This window comes from Budorcas taxicolor, chromosome 23 (genome assembly GCF_023091745.1).
Source record: "Budorcas taxicolor isolate Tak-1 chromosome 23, Takin1.1, whole genome shotgun sequence".
Lineage (NCBI taxonomy): Eukaryota > Metazoa > Chordata > Mammalia > Artiodactyla > Bovidae > Budorcas > Budorcas taxicolor.
Window position 1 is genome coordinate 44,511,966 of NC_068932.1, and position 23,475 is coordinate 44,535,440.

The 23,475-nt window shown below is 41.2% G+C and overlaps 1 protein-coding gene across 1 annotated transcript in view; it reads left to right on the top strand.

Annotated features, from left to right (window-relative positions):
• The first annotated feature begins 466 nt into the window (after positions 1-466).
• The window catches only part of EDRF1 (erythroid differentiation regulatory factor 1), a 32,673-nt gene continuing 9,664 nt past the window's right edge, over positions 467-23,475 (top strand). The window contains exons 1-17 of the mRNA XM_052660813.1: positions 467-574; positions 1,924-2,132; positions 4,074-4,140; positions 4,776-4,901; positions 5,971-6,095; positions 6,334-6,490; positions 9,799-9,920; positions 10,611-10,722; positions 12,058-12,205; positions 12,294-12,402; positions 12,708-12,819; positions 14,077-14,337; positions 16,603-16,674; positions 17,334-17,484; positions 19,182-19,370; positions 19,624-19,824; positions 21,259-21,477. Coding sequence (XP_052516773.1) covers positions 467-574; positions 1,924-2,132; positions 4,074-4,140; positions 4,776-4,901; positions 5,971-6,095; positions 6,334-6,490; positions 9,799-9,920; positions 10,611-10,722; positions 12,058-12,205; positions 12,294-12,402; positions 12,708-12,819; positions 14,077-14,337; positions 16,603-16,674; positions 17,334-17,484; positions 19,182-19,370; positions 19,624-19,824; positions 21,259-21,477 — 2,488 coding nt within the window. The remainder of the gene's footprint in view (positions 575-1,923; positions 2,133-4,073; positions 4,141-4,775; positions 4,902-5,970; positions 6,096-6,333; positions 6,491-9,798; positions 9,921-10,610; positions 10,723-12,057; positions 12,206-12,293; positions 12,403-12,707; positions 12,820-14,076; positions 14,338-16,602; positions 16,675-17,333; positions 17,485-19,181; positions 19,371-19,623; positions 19,825-21,258; positions 21,478-23,475) is intronic.

A 23,475-nucleotide genomic window follows, 5' to 3' on the forward strand; every position in this document is an offset into this window, starting at 1 on the left:
TACCGCTACACTGCTTTACGTAACAGGAGCCGCTGGTTACACCTACGGCAGCTCCCCTCCGCCCAAACGCAGAGAGGGACGGGGAAAACCCCGACTATCCCGAGCCCAAGTCCCAAGGACTGTTTGCCAACAAAGAGGACCGGCGTGCAAGGGGCGGAGCCTGGGAGTCGGATTACCGCGAGACGTAGTTTCCGAAGAGCCTTTGACAGGCGCAGGCGCACTACAGTTCCCGCCCCCACCCCTACCGCCTCCGCGAAGGTGGCCGCCACCGGGGGAGGCGGGGCCTGGCCTCCGGCACGAAGCTCGCGAGATTTGAACGGGTCCGCGCTCGTTCTTCCTGTCAGAGGCCGGAAGTGCGGGGCCTCGCTAGCGCTCCCTGCGCTGTCTGCGGCGGTGCCGCTGGGCCCCTGGTATCCGTCTCGGCTCCTCGGGTCGAGCTTCGCCTGGCCTCCCCTGGAACGAGGTGATGGCGGACTCTAAGGAGGCCGGGGCCGAGGCTCCGCCGGCCGGGGCCGCTGCTCGGGAAGGGCTCAGCCTCCTGTCCCAAGGGGAGTCTGAGGAACCTTCTGCACAGGTGAGTCCTCCGTGGGGGCGGGACCTGCAGGGCTCCCGCCGGGGGCTGCGGGTCGGCTCGGCCCGGGAGGGATGTCATGGTGCCCGGCGGCTGGTGGAGCCTTCTCCACGCTTCCCCGACGGACCCCTGAGGGAAGAAAGTCCGTGTGCCTGTGGACAGGTACTCACGTATTTACCAGGCAAGTCATGTATGTCAAAAGCGACCCTGGCCTCCCAGTCCATGCTAGCCCACAGGTGAGTTTGACACGATCCCTTCTCTAGAGGAGGAGCGCAGGTAGGAATCAGTTCAGTTCAATCGCTCAGTCGTGTCCGACTCTGCGATCCTATGGACTGCAGTACGCCAGGCCTCTCTATCCATCACCACCACCCGGAGTTTACTCAAAACTCAGGTCCATGGAGTTGGTGATGCCATCCAACCATCTCATCCTCAGTCATCCCCTTCTCCTCCCACCTTCAATCTTTCCCAGCATCAGGGTCTTTTCCAATGAGTCAGTTCTTCTCATCGGGTGGCCAGAGTATTGGAGTTTCAGCTTCAGGATCAGTCCTTCCAGTGAGTATTCAGAACTGATTTCCTTTGGGATGGACTGGTTGGATCTCCTTGCAGTCCCAAGGGACTCTTGAGAGTCTTCTCCAACACCACAAGTGGCTCCAAAACTGACCCAGCCTTGCAGAGCTGGAGGGGGACAGAGAGTGCGTTCACTGAGATGGGACTGAGCTAGTATTTGAAGGGCGCAAACTGTTTGCCTGGCTGAAAAGGGACTGTGAGAGAGAAGGTTGGAAGAGTTAACTCAGACCCTGAGCCTTCTTGGAGGTATGCAGGTGAAATCTGTGCAGATCCCCCAGTGACTTCCCTTGCTGTGAATTTAGACATTCAGAGTATTTGTCTAACAGACTGACCAGTGAATTACTAAACACTTAAAAACGAAGAAGGCCCAAATATTACCACAAACCACTTCCTAAATGATGCATGCTATTGAAATTAAAATACATGTTTAATATTGAACAGAGGTTTTATTACGTTTTGCGTTTAGTTACTGGGGTACTGTTTACTCCCTGGTTTCTGCTTCTGCCCTTATGAATGTTTTAAAAGACAGTTTGATTGGCCTGTTTCCTAGCTAATAACCATAACCATGATACTCCTTGACTCATCTTTTTTCTTTGAAATTATGTGAAAAAGAGCTAAGTAAATTGTACAAATTTATGCTCCCATTTATCAACTGCTGCTAGTAACATGTAGCATATTCTTGTAAGCCTGATGTGGTAGGGTTTTTTTAATTATTATTATTAAGATGGGATTTTTAAAAAATTCCTAGTAATGTACATTAATGTTTCATTTAACATGTTAATCAGGGATCAGCTTTATTTCTCGGAGGCAATGAAGTGAAGAGCCGAGCTGTGGTGAAATACTCTTCTGCCCCTCCTCGGACGGCATTTGCACGCCTCGAAGAGAAAACAGACTTGAAACTCCCACCTGCCAACTGGTTACGAGAGAGTGCCAAGCTAGGACCGGCAGGAACTACCATTCTTGGCAACAGTAGGAAAAGCAAGCCATTTTCCAGGTAAATATTAATTAATGGCCTTTTTACCTGTTCCTCAACTGTCCACCTTAAAACTCTTAAGACTTGCTTTTCAGCGTAATTTATAATGCTCATCAACATGCCAAGACTTCGCTTTAGAAAAAGATATTTGACTTTCACTGTGCTTTTTCACAATAATAGGATTCTGTTAAAATACGAAGATATCAATTGCATATGCTTCTTTCAAGTCTGCATCATGTTATTAACAAAGATGAATTTTGACCACTAAAATTCAATTAGCTAGTTTCATTTTAGCCAGTCTTCATACCTTTTGATTATGTGAATATGGAGTCTCAGGGGGGAAACCCTTAAAACTGCCTAATCTGTCCTGTGGAATTTCCCGTTAAATGGTGGTGGATTGTCTGGTCTGAAACAACAGTGATGTAAAAACACAGCATGTTTAGATATATACCCTTGACTTTGACACTTGCTGGAAATTCTGCTGGTGGTATTTAAGGTTGAGAAAGAGACCTGGGTCTTACAGAGAAGAATGTACTGATGTCCATATTCTTATCGACCTTTTAATGTGGGAGGTTCCCTTTTTCCCTCTCAGTGATTGAGCCTAAAGTATTTCCACATAACATACAGCAGGAGCCATAAATATATTAATACCTTATGTGCCAGTGATTTGGAAATTATCCTGATGCCTCAAGAGGTAAAAGTTATGTTTGCAAAATGTTGCTTGTATGTAGCATTCTTTATACTAGCAGAAAAATTGCAAATAGTTCGCATGTCTTCTTTTAGAAAAATGGCTTAATAAAGCAGAATTAAATGTTATAAAGTGATTTGGCTGATAATTACATTGACAGTATACAGACACTGCTGAGTACTTTATGTGCTTATCTCGTTTCATTCTGTCAACAGCCTTTTGAATTTGGTGCTGTTAACTTTCCTGCAGAAAAGTGAGGCTTGGAAAGGTTAAGGGCTTGCCTAGCCCATGTGGTAAATCATCAGCATACTCTGAAGTGAGGCAGTCCTAAAGAAGTGTTCTGACTCTGCCGCCTCCTCACTAAAAAATGGGGACGGCAGCTGCTTTTCATACTTGCAGATTATAGATGTGCCTCACGTGGTACCTGGCACAAGTTTGGTGCTCAGTGAGCTATTTTTTCTCCTTCTGGTTGAATTGGTGTTGTGTGCATTTTTTTCTCATACATTTTTAAAAACGGTACTGGTGTATATATCACTGGGAACATGATCCCAGAGACGAAAATCCTTATAAATGTTTCTGTTGTTGTCTGTCCTATCTCCCCATCTAAAAAGAATAACTCAGACTGAGTGTTTTCTATTGCATATTTTTTTTAGATTTCATGACTACAAAAATAAAAATGATTGTAATTGTTTTTATTCTAAATATTTTCTATTATTGCTTCTATTACTGTTTTATTTCTGTCTTGTATCAAATTTAAGATGCCATTGATTTTAAGTTGTCCCATTATTTTTATTTGTTTTAACAAAATTTTTAAAAGTCTGGTTGGCTTATAATGTGTTGGTTTCCGGTGTACAGTAGTGATTCAGTTATATGTATATATACATATATGTATATTCTTTTTCATATTCTTTTCCATTATGGTTTATCATAGAGTATTGAATATAGTCCCTTGTGCTATACAGTAGGACCTTGTTTATCCATCCTGTATATAATAGTTTGTATCTGTTAATCCTAAACTCCAATCTCCCTCCCCAACTGCACTCCTTCATGGCAACCACAAGTCTTATTTTCTGTATCTGTTAAGTGACCCCATTATTTTATGTACCACTAAGAAAGAAAAACTAGCCAACTGTAATGGTGATAGGCATGCTGTTTTCAGAGATGTTAGAGTGTGGAAAATGTGTATCCAAAAAGTGCTGAAATACAGTATTCTGTTATAACAACACCTGCCCCACCATGAATGTGATTTTTGTGGCCTTTGTTTTCTCCGTTAGTTTTGGGATGGCATACGACTTTATTGATTCAGTGGGAAACGATGTGGATGTTGTCTCTGACTCTGAAGTAAGTGTCCTCTTTGTGACTATAATTGGGATGTTTGTGCTGGGGATTTATAGCCTGTTCTTTTCTGCAGCCTGGAAAAATTATTGATGAAATAAGCTACAACTGTCTGATTATTGAAGACCTTTTTAATTAAAGTAACACTGTTTACTGCATCATTCCTCAAAGAGGAGGGAACAACTCGCAAAATACTGGCATTGGTATTGACGGCTGTATTTTAATGATAGCAGTTTTGATGATAGCAGTTACAGTATTGGGTTATGTAATGTTGCTGGTGGAGAGTTAGATATGATACTGGTAGTAAAATCTGTCGATGCTTAGTTGGCCGGTTTTTTCTGAGATGCTAAAAGCTTGGGTCAGTGCAACAGTGTGACCTATATATACTTTATGAAATTCCATCGTGTAAAAGTAAATCTTTGTCATTTACGTGAACACAGGGAGACTGGTTAGTGTAGGTGATTCTGGTTTTAAGCTGTGGCTTCCATGTGTTTGTAGGTAGCTCCTTAAGGTACAGTTTGTATGAACTTAAAGGAAATAAGGTTTATTATGCTTTAAAACTGAGTGAAGTTAAATTTGAAAGATTCCAGATCATACCACAAAGGTGTTTCTAAACTGTTTTTCCTTTTGTATTTTTTAAGAACATAAAAAAGCTTCTGAAGATTCCCTACAGCAAATCACATGTGAGCATGGCCGTGCACCGCATAGGAAGGACTCTCTTGTTAGACGAGTTAGATATCCAGGAACTCTTTATGAGATCATCTCAGGTAATTCTTGAGAAATAACAAAAAAGCACTGTTTTAACAACTTATGGGCACTAGAAATGTGATTTTGCTTCAAAGAAAGGACAAAGTGAAAACGTGGTTGAGTGCTTCCACCAAGAAATGAAAAGTTTAACTGAAGATTAAAAAGCTTTAATAAAGAAAAAGGTAGAAAAGAGAACAGTAGAGAAACTTATTTTATTGATACCAGTAGCCAGAATTCTTATAAGTAAAAGGGTGAAGTGAAGAAAGTTATGAAAAATATGAAGTTTAAGGGACTGGTTAAATTTTTGAAAAATCCTTTCATGCATGTCTGTATTAAAGAGATTGTCATGAAACATTGCTGCCAGGAAATGTGAAAAATGTTTAAAAAATTATTCCTCTGAATATATAGTTACGTCAGAATTAATTGGTTCTCTTTAAGCAGAGCTTCTCAAACCATGTGTGGTAAATGACTGTTGTCCTGCACCATTTTTTTGTGGTGGTGGTTTAGTGGCTAAGTCGTGTCCGACTCGTGTCCGTGACCGCATGGACTCTAGCCCGCCAGGTCCTCTGTCCATGAGGATTCTCCAGGCAAGGAGTGGGCTGCCATTTCCTTCTCCAGGGGAGCTTCAACACCTAGGAATCGAACCTGGGTCTCCTGCATTGCAGGTGGATTCTTTACTAACTGAACTACAAGGGAAGTCACCATTATTTTGTAAAATGTAATAATGCTGCAGCTTCTGAAAGCTGACTCTACATTTCTGTATTTATCTTGTTGTTACAAATAGTTGTTGATTGCAAATAGTTCATGGTCTTGCCACTCACTCCCATAGGCTACTCTTAAAAGACTAGCCTTGCAATGCTTTGATAAAGGAAAAGAAGTTACATTGATTTAAACTGACATTTATAGTAAATGTTTTTCTATTTGTAAAGATCACAGTTCAGTTCAATCTGTATGTGTTAGCCACTGGGCAAGGTCTTGAGAATCACAGCCCTGCCTCCCTTGTAGCTTATAAACACACAGATAATTTTAATGCTTTGTGCATAGTGGGACTTATCCCAGGCACTAATTATCAGTTTCTTATGTTATCAGACTGGTGATTGGACATGGTTAAAAGAGTTTTATCAAAGACTTATTGATCAGAAATGGCAGAGGAAGAAAAAAAGCAAAGAACACTGGTATCAGAAGGCTATTCTTTCGAAGTTTTTGTATTACAGGTACTTAGCTATTTGTTTATTTTTATTTGAAGAGAAAAAATGAAATTCTGATATAAAACTTAATTTGAAGCCAGTAAAGGTAATTTAAGTTTGGCTACCGTTATTGTTGACATTTGTCCTGTATTCCTTTTTTTAATGAGGTTTATGCTTGGTTATAGAATCTAGTTTTTTAAAACTGGTGGGCTGTTACATAAAGTTAAGTAACAATGTGGTGTTTTTTTGCTTCTGATTTGGCCAGTATCAATGGCGATGGAGCTGCTCAGCCTGTTCCGTCTGCCGCAGAACAGCAGGAGTCGTCCAGCTCTGATCAGACCAATGATTCAGATGGGGCTTCGTGGCCCGCCCCCTTTGAAATGCCTTCCTCAGTCTCTGAAGACCCCAGTGCTTCCAGTCAGGTTAGACATTGCTTAGATGCTAATTCAGCAAAATCATTTAAGGAGACAAAGCCAATTATCCTATCAATAAAAAATAGACAAATAGGAATAAAAAATATTCTATCAATTTATGTCTTCACAGGTACAGAAAGTCCTTTAGGTTTTCAGTATGGAATTTACAAGGGTTATTATGGATGGTTAGATCAGTTGTTTTTTTTTTTCAAGAAATAATTCAAGATATTTTAAAAAGTTATACCACATTTAAAATAAGCTTATTAATGTGTTTATCAATACTGATTTATCTCCTCATAGTCATAAGGAGATATGGTGTATTTAAACTGTGAAAATATTAAGTGCCTTTCAGATATTGAGACTCACAGGCCTGTTTGTAATTTAAATACTAGCCTTCTACCTTAACTTTCAGTCGGATTTGTTAGTCCTGAAATAGCTCTGCACATTTTCTCAGTGGAGTTGCTAAGACTTAACCTACGTTAATGTTATAAAGCTTTTAGAAAGAAGAGAGAATGGACTGTGATCTCTTATATTCTTGGTTTCTTCTTATTGTTCATTTGTTTTTGTCCTTATTGTGTCTGTCAACTAACTCCATAGATGTAAATGGTGCATGTTTATTTTTTAAGAAAATTGACAAGCTTGAGGTAACTTGGTAAATTGCATTTCTCCTCTGACTGTGTGCTCTCACACTGAACGTTCATTATTAGATTGTTTCTATCCTCGCAAACTATAAGGTCATAGGAGACAAAATACCTTTAACCTGTTTTAGTTTGGTAGGTTTCCAGATAGAGATGCCTCACTGAACTGTGTAGTGAACTTAATTTTTTTCCAGAGTTGGGAAAACTGTAAGGAAGAGTAAGGGAGTAATTAGCATCCAAGTCCACATAGTGATAACCCAGGAGGTAGGGAAGTTATTAACATAGAAATGAGAAGGGACATGGGTGCTGGGTGCTGGCAGGGTTCTATGTCATGACTTGGGTGGTGGTTACATGGATAATTTGTTTTCTAATTAGTCATTATACTGTATTCTGTATAATTTATGTGCTTTTCTATATTTGATTATATGGTTAGCATCACCGACTCAGTGGACAAGAATTTAAGCAAACTCCAGGAGATAGTGGAGGACTAAGGAGTCTGGTGAGCTATAGTCCATGGGCTCGCAAAGAGTTAGACATGACTTAGCCAACAGTTGGCCAACAGCAAAATATGTGATTATACTTTACTGAAGGAGTTTTTAAAAAATTATTTAGTATTCCTTGACTGCAAAACACACACATTATAAAAAGGCCACATAATGAAAATTCCAGTCTCCTGCTGCCCGTCTCCCCGTACCATCCTGTCCTTCAAAGGTCACTTTGAAAAACTTTGGAGGCTTTTGAGAATCTATAGACTTGCCTGTGAAAGAAATGGCCTGGACTCTATTTAATGCTTCTGATGCCACATACTTTATGCCATGTATGGTGTGTGTATTTTTCATCCCTTTAGCTGCATATGTATTATGTTGATGGTATTGTTTTACAAATAAGTAAATAAAGCTCATAAAAAGTAGATGTTTGTCTGTGGGCACACAGCTGGTGAAGTTCAAGCTAGGGTTTAAACCCTGGTCTTACTGATCAGAGGCCTGTCCTCACAGCAGTACTCCACTGTGTCTGTATATTCCACACATTTAGAAGGGCCCTATGAGCAGTCAAGTTGTCTGGGCAATGGCATATCCTTAAGCAGAGCTACCCTGCCTACAAATAATCTTTTACAGAATGCTTTCTGTGACATATATAAATCTCTAAACTTCATGAATTCTCGCTCCCAAGACTAAATTGGCAAGTTTGAGGCCCATGTTAAGCAATAATAGAGTTTAAATAGTTCTCTGGTCTGGCCTTGGAGCCAAACTTTTATTAAGAACATTATAACCTAGAACCTATAAATCCCACTAAAGCAATACATGGCAAATATAATTTTGGGGACGGACCCATAGGTCGATAACTTGTCTGTATAAATGAACAATACAGTACATGTTTGAAATTCTTTAAGGACCTCTGTGAAGAAGACATGCAAAAGCACTGGAGATCTCCCACTGCTTACCTCAGAAAACGGGTGCTAAGCTGATTAGCACACAGATAGGAATAAGCAACACACTTACGTGCTCACACGCACACACACATATGCTTGCTCATTTTGGCTTAATGTTTCTTAATGGTTTTTAATGGCAGCTGCCCTAATGGTTGGAAAATCAGTGGACTGTGTTTACTATGTCAAAGGTTCCTCTTCCTATGTGTTTTCCAAAATATATTCCACAGATAATAATAAGAATAATTACAAGAATAATCTGTAATAAGAATAAAAAGTGTCACAAGATCAAATAAATTGGAGAGTAATGGATTATGTAGAGGTCATGTAGGCTTTCCCAGTGCGGGACCTCTCAGGAGCCTTTTATGGTAGTCAGCATTGTTATTCTCCAAAAGCAAATCCTTGCAAACAGTGTTTTGCAGATCTGACTCTGGGAATTTTTCACCAAGTACCCCAGAGACTAGACTTCTGTGAAAAACACGTTAGAATGTGTGAAACTGAGGACTCTTCTGATGACCAGTGTCACAAAAATATGGCTGAGATTTCTTGGGAAAGTTTTAATCCAGTAGGGATGGAATAGGCTTTGAAAGAGCATTGCTGTTCCAGTTCACCTCAAAAAAGAAGAAAAAAGGTTGGAAAGCTTAAAATAAATCTTTAGTCTTGATTTGAGCAAGATCTGAATGTGTTTAGCTTATTATAATGACTGACAGTTAGGAACTGAAGTCTGCACCCTGTGAGGAGAGGTAATGATTCATGTCAGCTGTAATTTACAAGAGCAGGTTTGAGCTGTATGCCTTGATGTGTGGGTGATACTCTTTAACAGTAGGCCATCTGTAAGAAGTTACGACAGCAGAATCACTCCTGTCCTTGCACTTTTCACAGGGAACTGAGCCTCTTGAACCCTCATACATAGTGGGGCATGTGGCCTCAGCGCCTAAAGAACAAAACCTGACTCCTTTATTCAATGACGGGGAGAACAGTCAGGTATGCTCTCGGTGGGGTCCAAGTCGAGACACCACATCCCCAGTATACTTCGTCATCTAAGAGCTAGTCTTAAATTGGAATTCATAAGGAAAGAACCCACTTGGCCCTAAAAATCTCTTCCTAAACATCTCTGTGATCTTCTGGCTCTGCGGCTTCATTTATCTTTTCTCCTTTGTCTTTTCCTTCTTCTAGTCTTTTTGTGGATCACGGGGGGAGATTACAGATCCCCTGTTTATTATATAATCTTTCTATTTTATTTCAAATCAAAGGGTCTTAAAAATGATTTTGTTCGGAATATTTTATGGACGTTTGAAGACATACACATGTTAGTTGGCTCCAACATGCCTATCTTTGGAGGCGGCCGATATCCAGCAGTCAGCTTACGTCTCAGGTAACTAGACTTATGTTCCTTTAGAATCGTGTTCCAATTTGCTTTCACCTGCTTATTTTGGCATCCTTTCTTTTTTCTAGTTTTCTTTTCTTTCACTTCCCTCCTTTCTGCACCAGTTGAAATGGCCGCAGTACAGAAGGAGTGTTTGAGCAAGTGCTGTGGCTGTGGCTGGCTTTTCATTCTAGTCTTCGGTAGTGGAGTCAGAGACCTGCTGTACTGACTGAGTCTTAGGTCTGAATCTACGACTTGTGAGGATAGAGTGCAGTTTATTTAACTAGTTAAGAAGTTGGTTTACCGGCTTCCTGCTCACTACATGTGAGCATTTTGTAATGTTCCAGTGGTAAGTGTTCACGTCGTCCATCCTGTGTGAATCCTGCCTTGGGCACTGTGATGTACGCTGGTCGGTCTTCACCTCAGGTTGTGTGAGGAGCGTGCAGTAGGCTCCCAGCCTCCTTTTGCTCCTGAAAGCTCTTAGGACACCCATTAGGAGTCCAAGCAAAGCTTATGGGAAGATGTTAAGTACAACATACCCCATGAACTGCATATGCATGTCTCATCAGAAGAGAAGCATAAATGGCATTCTCCAACTAAGGAGAACAGATTAAAACATTCTAACGAGGGGAGTAAGCCTCAGAGGATTTGCAATGGAACATCTTCATTAATCAAATAACACCAGAAATGTGTTTTTAGGGATAACAACAAACCAATTAATGTGCTAACTGGAATTGACTATTGGTTGGACAACTTGATATGCAACGTGCCAGAGCTTGTCATGTGTTTTCATGTAAATGGAATTGTACAGGTAAGCCTGATACAGTGTGACTTTTGAACTAACCTCTCAACTACAGATTGGGGCAGAGAGTATCTCACTAAAGTTTTTAACACCCTTGAGTAAGGTGTATTTTGGGAAGGAAGATAGTGATGGCTAAACTGAAATTAGACTGCTATTACATTTGAGTTGGTGCTGTCAGAATTCTAGATGTTACAGGAGTTTAATTTATAGGTAATTTGTGAGCAGGTCATAAATATACTAAAATCTCCTTTTTTAGCCAGAGAACTATAATTTTAAGGCAAGCACCCATAGTAATTACTTAAAAGTGTCTGAACAGTGAAGGTGTTTATTCAGTATCATATACTGTTATTCAGTATACAGATATGAATACTTAATGCAGCATGTTGAGGAAAGGCACCAGCAGCAATTGCATAAAGTAGATAGCTTGTATAGCAAATTGTTATAGAGCGTTTTCTATTTATGAGGGACTTTGTCCCCATCAGAAATGTTGGAGTTTGGAAAGCAAGAAGATTGGTCACTACTCAGAACGATTTAATCTAATGAGAAATAAGAACGTGCAAAGAGGAAAATAGGGAAGGGTGGGTGAAGGGTTAGAAGCATACACACGGGAGCCTGGGTGACCAGAGAAGGGTGTGGTCGCTTCTGTTTTGACCTGGTCTGTTTTCCGGTTGAATTGCAGTTTCTAGCCTTAGAGTACTTCAGAAAAGACGCTCAGAGGCATTTAGGGAAGTGTGAGCAGAAGATGAGCAGGAAAAAAAATGAGGAGGCGCTTTAGAGATTGTAATGGTAATAGCTTTGCAGCCTTTCATCTTTCCTGCTTCCTCCACACACACCCCACCCCTCCCCACCCCCGTGCTCCATTTCTTTAAAGGAATAGTCCAGAGCTCAAAGGAAAAGCAGTGTACACTGGAAATCCTGCCCAGGTGACTCTGGTGTCTGGGAAAACAAAAAGCCAAAAATAACGTATTTTGAGAAAGCTTACTGGGTGAAGTCTGCCTTGATTTATCACCTTCCCAGTTGAAAACCATGAGGGCAGAAAGGAAGAAAGTGTACAGTGTAACTTATTCTGTGGTTGGAACAGAAATGAGATGTGCCTAAGTCTGTGGTTCAAAGTATGGTGATGACTCTCCCTTAAGAATTATTCCTGTGGTAAACCACCACATTGCTGGCAAGGATGGGTCAGATTCCTTCAGCGTATCAGAGCAGAAAAAAGACCGAAAACCAGTGCCTTAAACTCTCATGCTGTGTAGGTCTCTAATTGCAGGATTTGTATATGTGGTCTCTTTTTATAAGAGAAGTGTTGCTGTGCAGGTTTTCTCAAACTGTCTTTTCTCTGTTTTATAGAAGTATGAAATGATAAAGACAGAAGAAATTCCCAATTTAGAAAACTCTAATTTTTCTACTAAAGTCATAAAAGACATTGCACAAAATATTTTATCATTTTTGAAATCTAATTGTACCAAGGAAGGACATACCTATTGGCTATTTAAAGGTAAGCTAATGTTGAATGAGTAATCATTGATTTGAGTGGCAACTGTAAAATGAGGTTTATTTGGTTTTTTGTTTTGTTTTCTTCCCAGCAAGTGGCAGTGATATAGTGAAGCTCTATGATCTCACTACTCTTTGTGAAGAAACTGAAGACAAATACCAAAATCCATTCACAATGCCAGTGGCTATTCTTTTATATAAGTGAGTGCTTTAAGAAGTTAAGATGAAGAAGTAGCCTTATTTAAAAGTTTTAGGTGTATGGCCTCACTATCTATGCCAAGGTTTTAAATACCTTTTAGATTTTCATAGTTTAAAAAATGTGTATGTATATACATCTATATACTGTCGCAAAATAAATAGGGAAAGGGAAAAGAGCAGGGGTGTAAAACGCAATGTTTTGTTGTTTCTTATGTCCTTATTCTGCTGGAAGGAAAGAAGAGCATGCCTAGACTTGAGTCTTGAGAAAATGATGAATGGGCAGTAAAGTTGATGTAAACTCCTTTTAGGGTTGCTTGCAACATGATGATGAAGAAGAATCAAAATAAGAAACACTACGGGACAGTTCGAACTCTGCTTCTGAATTGTGTTAAATTGCTGGACAAAAGCAGACATCCTCAAGTAAGATTAATATACGCCCTCTAAAAGAATTCTGGCATTCTGATAGAGAATGGTTGCCCAGACATTAAAGCTACCTAATGCAGAGTCTGCAACTGCCTGATCTGGTTCGGTAACCAGTTACCACATGTTGTGCCTAATCTGAACTGAGATGTGCTTTAAATGGAAAACACACACTGAATTTTCAAGAGTCTGTGTGTGTGCACGTGTACACGTTACATATTGAAATATTTTGTGTTTATTGAATCAAATATATTAAAATTGATTTTGCCAGATTTTGTTCTATAAATTTAGAACTCACATAATTTTAACAAAGTAGTGCCATTTTTCCTTTGTATTTTCATTGTTAGAAAGTGGAAAACTATTTTATAGTCTGTCTTGAAAGACCCATTTAAATGAATGTCAGTATAAATAAGGTCCACATTCTGCACCTCAGTATATAAAAGCATCTCTTAAAAAAACCTCAGTCTTGCACCCCATGGTTTTACATCACCCTTATTACAAACCTCGGTGGTCTGAATTTGATAATTGTATGTCTCAGTGTAAGGCTAGTTGTTGAATCCTGTTTAAATCAGAAGAGATATGTAGTAGTATGATTTTTTTTAAAAAAGATTCAAGTTAATTTTAATTGTAGCCATATTCAGTTTGGAGATAAAGATTTTCCTGGAGACCAAACCAAGAGAAACTGGTTTCAAAGAAAAGTGGCAGAACAATTTTCAGCTTAAATATCCAATTGCAGATTAAGGTGGTGTTTAGTAAGTTAGAAAATAATGTTAAGGCTATTGAATGTCTGTGATAAAGAATTACTTAAATAATAGAGTAGAATAATGCTGATATGTAAATGCTAATTTTAAGGGAAACCAGAAATTTCTGGACTTTTTGCTCATTAAGCTCATGGAGGTTTTCCCCCCAGAACTGTAAATTGTATAGTAAATTCCAGTTTCTTAGTTGATACGGAGTGATAGCTTGCTAATATTTTAGTTGTGACACTTTACATGTGAAAACTTGTCTCCAGTGAAATACAGTTGCAGTTTTTTCTTAAGCGAGAAGGCTGGGAATGGATAGTTTCAGGAAATAAACATGTCAACCCATGAGGATTTTACAGTACATTCAGAGCATTGGTACTTAGAATCAGGAACGTTTCTGTACGTATGCCTGTCTGCACATCTCCTCAAATTTGTTAGTACGATAGTAAAGTTCATTTCGTTTTAGAATGCTCAATTTTGGTGAGTCACTAATACATTTTTTTCTTTTTGTAAGATTATTGCTTCAGCCAATTACATGCTTTCAGAACTTTTTCAATTGGATGAACCTAAAAAAGAAGAAAGTTCAGAATCTCCATTAAATGAGAATTCTGATGAAAGTTACAGTGAAGAGGAGGAGGAGATGCCAGACAGCGATGAGAACGGGCCCTACGGCACTAGCTCTGACCCATCAGATGACAGCAAAGCAGTGGCTATAATCAAGTCTGTTGGAGAGCTGTCCGTTCCAGAAAAATACAAGTCCATTCATCAGATCAGGGTGCGCATGTTGACATTTGTATTAAAATTTCATCAATGGAATTAATTGAGTACAGTTAGCCTCTCAAAAGATGGCGTTACTTCAACTAATCCTTCACGATATGGGGTCTAATAATCATTAGCTCTATGAAATCTGAAACTCAGTTGTATAATTGTCCCAGGGTCACTGACCCACATGTAAACTGACGGTGGGCAGATGTGTAAATGACACATCAGTATGTTAATTTTCACGTGGGAGATTTTTCTTCCCAGTGACCAATGTGCAGCCCCCTCTCCTCATCAGGGTGCCCCTTCCCGGTTGCTGTGTTGCTGGGAGACAGTATATGTTGCTTGGTGAACATAGAATCAGAGCGCATGGGCAGCTTGTTGATCCGTATGTGGAGAGACCTGGCACCTGTCCCTGTGCTATAGGACGGCGCCTTTCAGTGACTGTGGGCATGTCAGCTGGATTGGACATGTCCTGACTGGTCACGGCCCAGTGGACCCTGACAGCTTCCTGCCCGTTAGGTTTCTGTTGGTGTTGATCGCGTTGACTGTCATACCATCCATTTTTTCTAGACTGTTTTATTTTTCCAAATTATTACTACTTTCCAGTTGTATTTATAGATAATCTCTTACTTTAAGCTCTGATGTTAACTTTCAGATGGAAATTTTATATTCAAATAGGTTTTTAGAGGATCTCTCTGTCATTCCAGAACATTGCCTGTCCTTCTGACCTCTTCGTTTCCCCTGTCGTTTACCTTAGCCCCACTGCCTTTTTCTCTCTCTCATATTCAGAGTCACGCCCACCTGCGGGCCTGTGCGTCTGTTGTCGCTTGTGCTCGGAACTTACCCTTTCCCCAGACCTTTCTGTGGCTGGCTTTTTCTAAGTTGCTTGAGATGTCACCTCTAGGAGACCTTCCCTGACTGCTCTAGATAAAACATGCGCTGTTTTTTTCTCCTTCATGGGGCTGGTAATCTGTACCTGAAATTCCCGTGTGTCTGAACTGTAGGCTCCCTGGAGGTACGGGCTCCCTGGAAATACAGGCTCTCCTGTGTCTCCATGGCTACAACCCAGAATGTTCCCGTGTGCTCGGTCGCCAGTCATGTCTGACTCTTTGCAGCCCTGTGGACTGCGACCCCTCTGTCCATGGGATTTTTCAGGCAAGAATATTGGAGTGGGTTGCCATTTCCTCCTCCAGAGGATCTTCCCAACTAGGGATCAAACCTGCATCTCCTGCACTGGCAGGCGGATTCACCACCATTGCACCACCTAGGAAGCCCACAACACATAATTGGTGTTCAGTAAATATTTGACTAAATGACCACAGGAAAAAGTCATTAACTATCCATCTGAATTTTAGTGCACTTGGCAGCTTGAGCAACTCCCAGTACAGTAAAAAAAAAAAAAAATGTTTCTTAACTGTAAACAAAATCATTGGTTGTAAAAAGTACCTTGTTTGGGAAACTGCTTCGTCAACAGAATGCAGTTACATTTGGTGAGTGGTGTGTTTACAGATTTTTTTTTTCTTTTTAGCAGAGAACTTTCTATCAATATTGAAAGCACTCAGAAATAGCATTCATATAAACATGTCTTTTGTGTTAGATCTACCGTATCTCAGTACTTTCTGGAGTACAGACAGTATGGCTCCAGGGCCCCGGTCTCAGCACTCGCTCACTGCAAGCTTGAACACAGCACCTAACATCTGTGTTTACTTCTCTGTATAATGAGAGCGGTAATTCCAGCCTGTAAGATTCACCAAGTGGAATGGCTCACAGAACTGCTTACACATCATATCACCTACTAGGCAGAGGTTATTAACTGGCTCTGCTCCTAATTAAGTGTATGCATTATACATGAGACCGTGGGCAGCGCTGGTTAACATTGCTAAACTGCTGATATTGTGAACTGTGTGTTAGCAAGCACTCGTGCTCGTCGGGGGTGAGCTGACCCTTCGGATTAGGTGTAGATTTATTTAAAACATCTCTTGCTTGCCTTTTTTGTTGTAATAGAATTATTTTTTTAATTTTAAGTACTTAAAGCAACATATACTGGAAGATCTTTTTAAACAAGATTTTTGTTGATGCTTATATCCATTTACTCTGCAATTAAAACAAGATTAGTGTGTAATTGAAACAATTCATTAACCTTGAAACAGATACCTCACTAAGCTGAATACACAGAAAAGTTCAAAATTTATTGATTTGCAGAATTTTAGTAATTCCTGGGAGATGGAATTTGTTATATTGGCAGCACGTTAATAATTTTTAATGTTTGTTTCTGAAGCCCAGTTGTGCGTTTCCGGTTTGTCATGACACAGAAGAGCGCTGTAGGCTTGTGCTGAGCTATGTTCTGGAGGTAAGTTTCCGTTTAGACTTCACTCTTTCAGTAAAGCTTGTACTTGATATGCAGATGGCACTTGTTTGCTGCTGCTAAGTCACTTCAGTCGTGTCCGACTCTGTGTGACCCCATAGACGGCAGCCCACCAGGCTCCGCCATCCCTGGGATTCTCCAGGCAAGAATACTGGAATGGGTTGCCATTTCCTTCTCCAATGCGTGAAAGTGAAGTCGCTCAGTCCTGTCCAACTCTTCTCGACCCCATGGACTGCAGCCTACCAGGCTCTTCCGTCCATGGGATTTTCCAGGCAAGAGTACTGGAGTGGGGTGCCATTGCCTTCTCAGTTGTTTATTGGTGTCTACATGTTAATCTTTCATTTAAATAAATTTTTATTGGGAGTATAGTTGCTGTTACAACGTTATGCTAGTTTCTGCTGTACAGCAAAGTGAATCAGCTAAATGTTATTCTGAGTGATATTCTACTGTGATTTTTTTTTTCCCCTTAAAGCATGAATTGAAAATTAGTTTTTCCTAACTTTCAGGCCAAATGTAGTTTCTAAAGTCTGTTTTCAAAATATAAATTCTCCTAAATGTATCTGGTTGTCCAGATACTGCGTTATATTTCATTTCCAGTTGATGTTCAGTGACATGTATAGTAAACATTTCTCCTTTTTTTAAAGGGTTTAAAGTCTGTGGACAGCAGCATCAAAAAAGAAAGTGACCTCCCTGCCGCTGACCCCAATACCCCAATCCCATTAAAATATGAGGATGAATCCACAAGAGGGGGTCCTGAGGGTCTAGAGAAGCAGATGGCCTTGTTTTTGGACAAAAGTAAGTTGAATTGAAGTGCAAATAAGGCCATTTCAATGGAATAATGTACTGGGCCTTTATCAGCAGCAGATTTGGGTCAATTAAGGCCTTCATTGAAAAGAATTCAAATAAAGGCTACATATGAATGGAAAGTAGGGGAAGATATCGTTTCATTCAAAGTGTAAAATAAAGCTGGGTGATTTCGATCCTTGGCAGATATTTCTAATGAGAGCGTGAGGAACCTGCCTCCTCCTGTCACCCGCTGTGAAGAACTAATGCCCTCAGCCCTTAGGCTTCTCCTGAGAAGGCCCTGCTTCAGTAGGAGCAGTCGAGGGCTTAAACACAAGTACTTAGGAGCCAAACCGCACAGCTTCAGGTCCCAGCTTCACTGGGGCAGGTCGTTTGACTTTGCTGAGCCATGTTTTCTCTCCCAAAGTAGAGACAAAAGCAGGGCCTCCTTTAAAGGGGTGCTGTATGGATTAAGTGAGTGAGTGCAGGTAAACGAGCTCAAAGCGGGGCACGTGATGACCAGAGCAGTGGCAGCCTGTTCCCCTCCCAGCGCTGGAGTAAGCTGCACGTGTACTTAAAAGCGTCGATCTGTTCAAGGACGTCACTTCACGAGGAACATGTGGGCTTCAAAGTAAAAGTGCTGAGTTTCTCATTTTAACCTAAGTTGTATTTCTTTTCCCAACCCTATCTCCCCTCCCTTTTTTGAAACCAAATTCCAGCTAATTTTTAAAGTATTTTGAAAGCCCGTATGTTTAAAATCGTACCAAGAGTTTTCTGAAAGGTTTTCTCTTCATGAGCATAAGTGGGGCGTGGCAGGACTCACTTCCCCAGCATTTGTGTTGCGCCTCCTGTGTGCCGGCCTGAGCTTGTACACACCAGCATGGAGACTCCTGTCTCTGCTTTTCTCACGCTGTTGTCTTTTCTGCAACGCCTTTTCTGTCTATTCCTTCCTCCCCCTCTCAACTGTTGAATATCCTGCTCTTGTTCAAGGCCTCTGTGTTCACCACCTCTGTCTGAGTCACAATTCCTTGGTTCCCTCACCACTTTGTCCTGTAAGCACTTCCTTAGTCATCCTCAGCTGTGCTTAATGGTTTTATACACAGACATAAATACGCTTGTGAGCAAAACCTCATCTTTGGTTCTCTGAAAATGCCTCACACATCGAAAATGCTTACAGTAGCAGAGGAAAAAGAAACACAGGCATGAATAAAACCATAAAAGAGCCTTAAATACTTTTCATTTGTATTTTGAAAGACTCAAACATTAGAGCTGATCAAAAAAGGAGAAATCTTGAACCTGGGAGATGCTGAGCATGACATAATAAGTGGTGAGGAACCATTTTAATGTTTAGAACAGGAGTTCTGTGATTAAAGCTGTGCTTCAGGAAGGTGAACTTCGGGGCAGGTTGACCCATAGGCTAGAGAAAGGAAGTAGATGTCAGTCACGAACCCAGTGATGTCAGTGAGCCCCAGAGGGAGTGACAGCGTTGACAGCTGTGTGGAAGCAGGGCTTTGGAGATCTCAAGGGGATTGAAACACTGCTGTTCTAGTAATACTTCACTGCATTTAAGTAGCATAGTATTTACCAGTTTTGTTGTAGCTGTTAGTTGTACCAAAGCCTGGTGTGTTTATATCAAGAAACATTTTTTTTTTTGTACAGTGAGACTTATATTCAAATAAAATGTGTGTCTTCTCCCCCTCATGTCGTAGTGGGCTCCCTTCAGAAGGGTAATTATTCCAGTCAATCTGGAATGATCCCTGGTTCTTGGCAACATAAAATGAAGCTCCAGCTGATTCTCAAGTCATCGAAGGCCTATTACGTCTTGTCTGATGCTGCCATGAGTCTTCAGAAGTACGGAAGAGCATTACGATACATTAAATTAGCTTTGCAGAGCCATGGTAAGTCACTGCAGATGAATATGTTCAGTAGCTTTGGGAGAAGAGATCAGAGAAGGCATCTGAATCACAGTGAAATTTTACTGAGTGAAATGTTCATGTAAGAAATTTTTTCTAAGCTTGTATGTTTCCTAGTATTTTCCACTCTGGTTTAACAGCCGTTCATTTTGAAATGCGTGAACGGCCTTGCTAAGTCTTGCTGTGCCCTCATTCTTAATGTGCCATGTTTTCTCTCCCTCCTGCTCTTTCCACATAGACACTTACTGCTGCCTCTGCACCAATATGCTTTCTGAAGTGCTGCTGTTTCTTTCTCAGTATTTGACGCTCTGCGGTGATATCCAGCTGATGCTGGCCCAGAACGCAAGCAACAGGGCGGCACACCTCGAGGAGTTCAACTACCAAACGAAAGAGGACCAGGAGATCCTGCACAGCCTCCACAGGGAGTCCAGCTGCCAGGGTACGCAGGGAGGGGCCTGCACTGTGGCTCAGAGAAGCGCCAGAAACGTCAGGGTGTCATCATTTCTTAATGTTAACGTTGAACACAGTCCTGTGTATTTGTGTCTAAAATGGTTTTGAAATATTTTGTAATTACTAATTATACAACTGGAACTAACTAAAAATAATCTCTGGGGGCGGTCATACTGACCATTTACACTTGTCTTTCTGTAATAACCCTTTCGTCAACTGACCAGCCCATGATTTTCTTTTGAAAAGGAATTAGCAGTGCATAAAAGGGAATGTGTCACCTTCTGAATGGTTCCTGGGGGCTGAGATACAGAGGTCATTATTTTTTGACCGTAGCTCACGGCTGTCTTTTTGGAGTCGTCAGATTTTAAACCTGGGAGATGGGAGAATTTAGTCCACAGCAGCAGTATTCCTCCTCTTAGCTCTATCCAGTAGATGTAAGCACCTGCAGTTTGGGCAGTAAATGAGATGTAAGGTGCTTTTGTAATGTATCATGAAATTGTTTATTATGCTCTTGAGTTGTTTATATCACTTGATACCCACATCCCAAAAAGTTTTGGACTGTTAGCATCTAGGGAGTACACAGAGGGAGGAAATGTATAATTTCCTTGGGGGTTTCCGGCCCCCTTTCTTCCCTTCCTCCCTGTCTGAATTTCTCAGGTGATCATTTTATTTTAATAGATGTGGTGAGAAAATCCATAGTTTGTTTTTGCAGCTCTCATCATGCTGGTTTCACTTAAGGTACCTCTTTGTAAGAGCGATGTGCTCCCTGAAAGTTAGCAGCAGGGGTACTGCCCTTTTTTCTCTTGAGTTTTTGGGCCCAGCCCCTGAGTTTACTCCAGTCTCCACTAGATGGCAGGTTTAAGTCTTTAGAGCTTATCAGTTAGCTTCTTCTGCGACTTAAACTTAACTATTAATATAATGGGGCTTCGCTTGTAGCTAAATCGGTAAAGAATCTGCTTGCAATGCAGGAGGCCCAGGTTCGATCCCTGGGGCGGGAAGATCCTCTGGAGAAGGAAATGTACATAACTAGCTTCTGGTAGCAGTCAGAAATTTATTTCAAGAACGGTTTTCAGTAGTTAAAAAGGAAAAAATGGTTTACTTCGTATCAGTGGACAACTTTAGGTCTGTACCAATAAGCAGCGCATCTGGTAAAATCTGGGTCTTGGGAATTGTTTGGTATTTTTAGGCAGGAAAATACTTCTCTTAATCAGATGTTAATGTTTCAAGAAAATACAGTTGCTTAAATAAATTCAGAGACCTTTCCTTCTGAAATTTAAAAGTTTAGTGGTATTAATTGAATTTTAATATGTTTATGCTATATTGTATCTATTTGTTCTTTTGTCTTAAAAGTATTAGATTACTTAGATGCTAAGGAAGAAGGGTTCATACAACTCACGGTAATGTTTCCTCTTTTTCTTTTAAGGATTTGCATGGGCCACTGATTTGTCTACAGACTTAGAAAGTCAGCTTTCAGTTAGTTGTAAATGTTATGAGGCTGCTAATGAAATCCTGCAGTTTAGTGACTTAAAAAGCCAAAACCCAGAGCACTATGTACAAGTACTGAAGAGAATGGGTAACATTAGAAACGAAATCGGTGTCTTTTACATGAATCAGGCTGCTGCGTTACAGAGCGAGAGGCTAGGTGAGTATCTTTCTGGGGTCCCCTCTCTATCACCTATCCTCTTAGTAAATCATGCTGATCTTTTTACATGGTTCAAGCCAGGAACTGTGGCATTTGGTGTAATGTCATGAAGGGATGCACTTTTTATCTTTTATTATTAAATCCTGAAGAAATAAAAATAGGAAGAGACATTATTTTCCCTTGGGAGTTATTTCGGTGTCCTCTCTCCTCCACCTGATCAGTTCAGAAGTGAGTTGGACAGTCAGCCATGTGGTAGGCTTTGTGCTGGATATAAAGTCAGCTAAGACGTAGTTCTCCGAGTTGGGAAGCCGGATATGAATACAGGTCTCTGAAAGACGCTGTTAGTACCAGTGCAGTTCAGTAGAGGAGTGGGGAAAGGAGACGTTTCTTCGAGTTGCGTGTGTTTGGAAGGCTTGTGGGAAGAAGATAGAGTTTGGGCAGATTGCACGTGACATGTAGGGCGTCAGCAGGCAGACGTGGGAAAGGTGGGATGTCCTGACCAGAGTAGGTAGGCAGAAGGAAAGAGCCAGAGATACCGTGTCAGAGGGCGTTGGGAGTAGCAACGAGTGGTCTTCGGTGATTCAGGCAGAGGGTGTTGGATTCCTCTGGACCCACGTTGAGTGTGAGAGGCCAGTGGACCCATGTTGAGTGTGAGAGGCCAGTGGACATGTGAGTGAATGGTCTGGTTTAGTAGTCAGAAATGTATGGGTCAGCAAGAGCTCTTTGGGTTAGCGAAACTTAGACTGGGAACCATTCACATCAGGGTGATAGTTGAACCCATGAGAATGGGTGAAATTGTAGAGGCTGTACACACAGCATGAGAAACAAAAAGGGCTGAGGGAGAAAACTGGGGACAGTGCATAAGCTGAATAAGTGAGTTACTGTATGCCTGTGCCCTGTGAGTGGTGCTTGGCACCAAGGTACAAGAGGTCATTGCTGGTGGGAGGACCTGAGCTTTGTTGTTATTTATACATATATAGTATATTTTTTTAAGTTGAGATACAAGAACATGTGCTTTTAAGGTGCCTCTGGAGGAGGAAGTCAGTAAAGGCATATGAAAAGTGGTAGTCAGAAAGGAGAATTCGAGAAGACGCAGATTGTGCCTCTTAAATTCATGGGACCATGTCTCTAGAATCTTTATAAAATGGTGCTTTGCTCAGATGTTCTTATTTGCTTGCTTTAATACCAGCTGATTAATAGAGAAGAGGATTCAGAATATTGTTTTAGCCTGCTTGGCTGCCATAACAAAATAGCACAGACTAACCTACTGTATAGCATAGGGATATAGTAGGGAGCTCTGCTCAGTGTTAGGTGGCAGCCGGGTGGGAGGGGAGTTTGGGGGAGAATGGATACATGTGTGTGTGTGGCTGAGTCCCTTTGCTGTCCACCTGAAACTATCACAGCATTGTTAATCAGCTGTACTCCAATACAAAATAAAGAGTTAAAAAAAAAAATACAATGCACTAGATGGTTTCACAACAGAAGTTGATGTCTCACAGTCTGGAGCTAAAAGTCCAAGGCTGGATTTCTCTGAGACTTCTCCCGTTGGCTTGCAGGTGGCCCCCTTCAGGTGGCCCCCTTCTTGCTGTCTTCTCCCCCGGCCTTCTCTCTGTGCGCATTGCTGGCATCTGTCTCTTTTATGAGGACAGTCATTTTGGATCAGAGTCCCACTTTATGACCTCCCGGGTGGCTCGGTGCTGAAGAACCCACCTGCCAATGCAGGAGACACCAGTTCAGTCCCTGGGATGGGAAGATTCCCTGGAGTATGAAATGGCAATCCACTCTAGTATTCTTGCCTGAGAAATCCCACGGACAGAGCAGCCTGGCGGTCTACAGTCCAGGGGGTCGCAAAGAGGAGGACACAACTTAGAAACGGAACAACAGCCACAGGTGACCCTAAGTGAATCGCAGTTGCGTTTAGGACCTCAGCACAGGTTTGGGGGGTGGGGAGCAGAGGCGTGAAGAGAGTATAACAGGTGTGATGAGAGCAGCTGCACT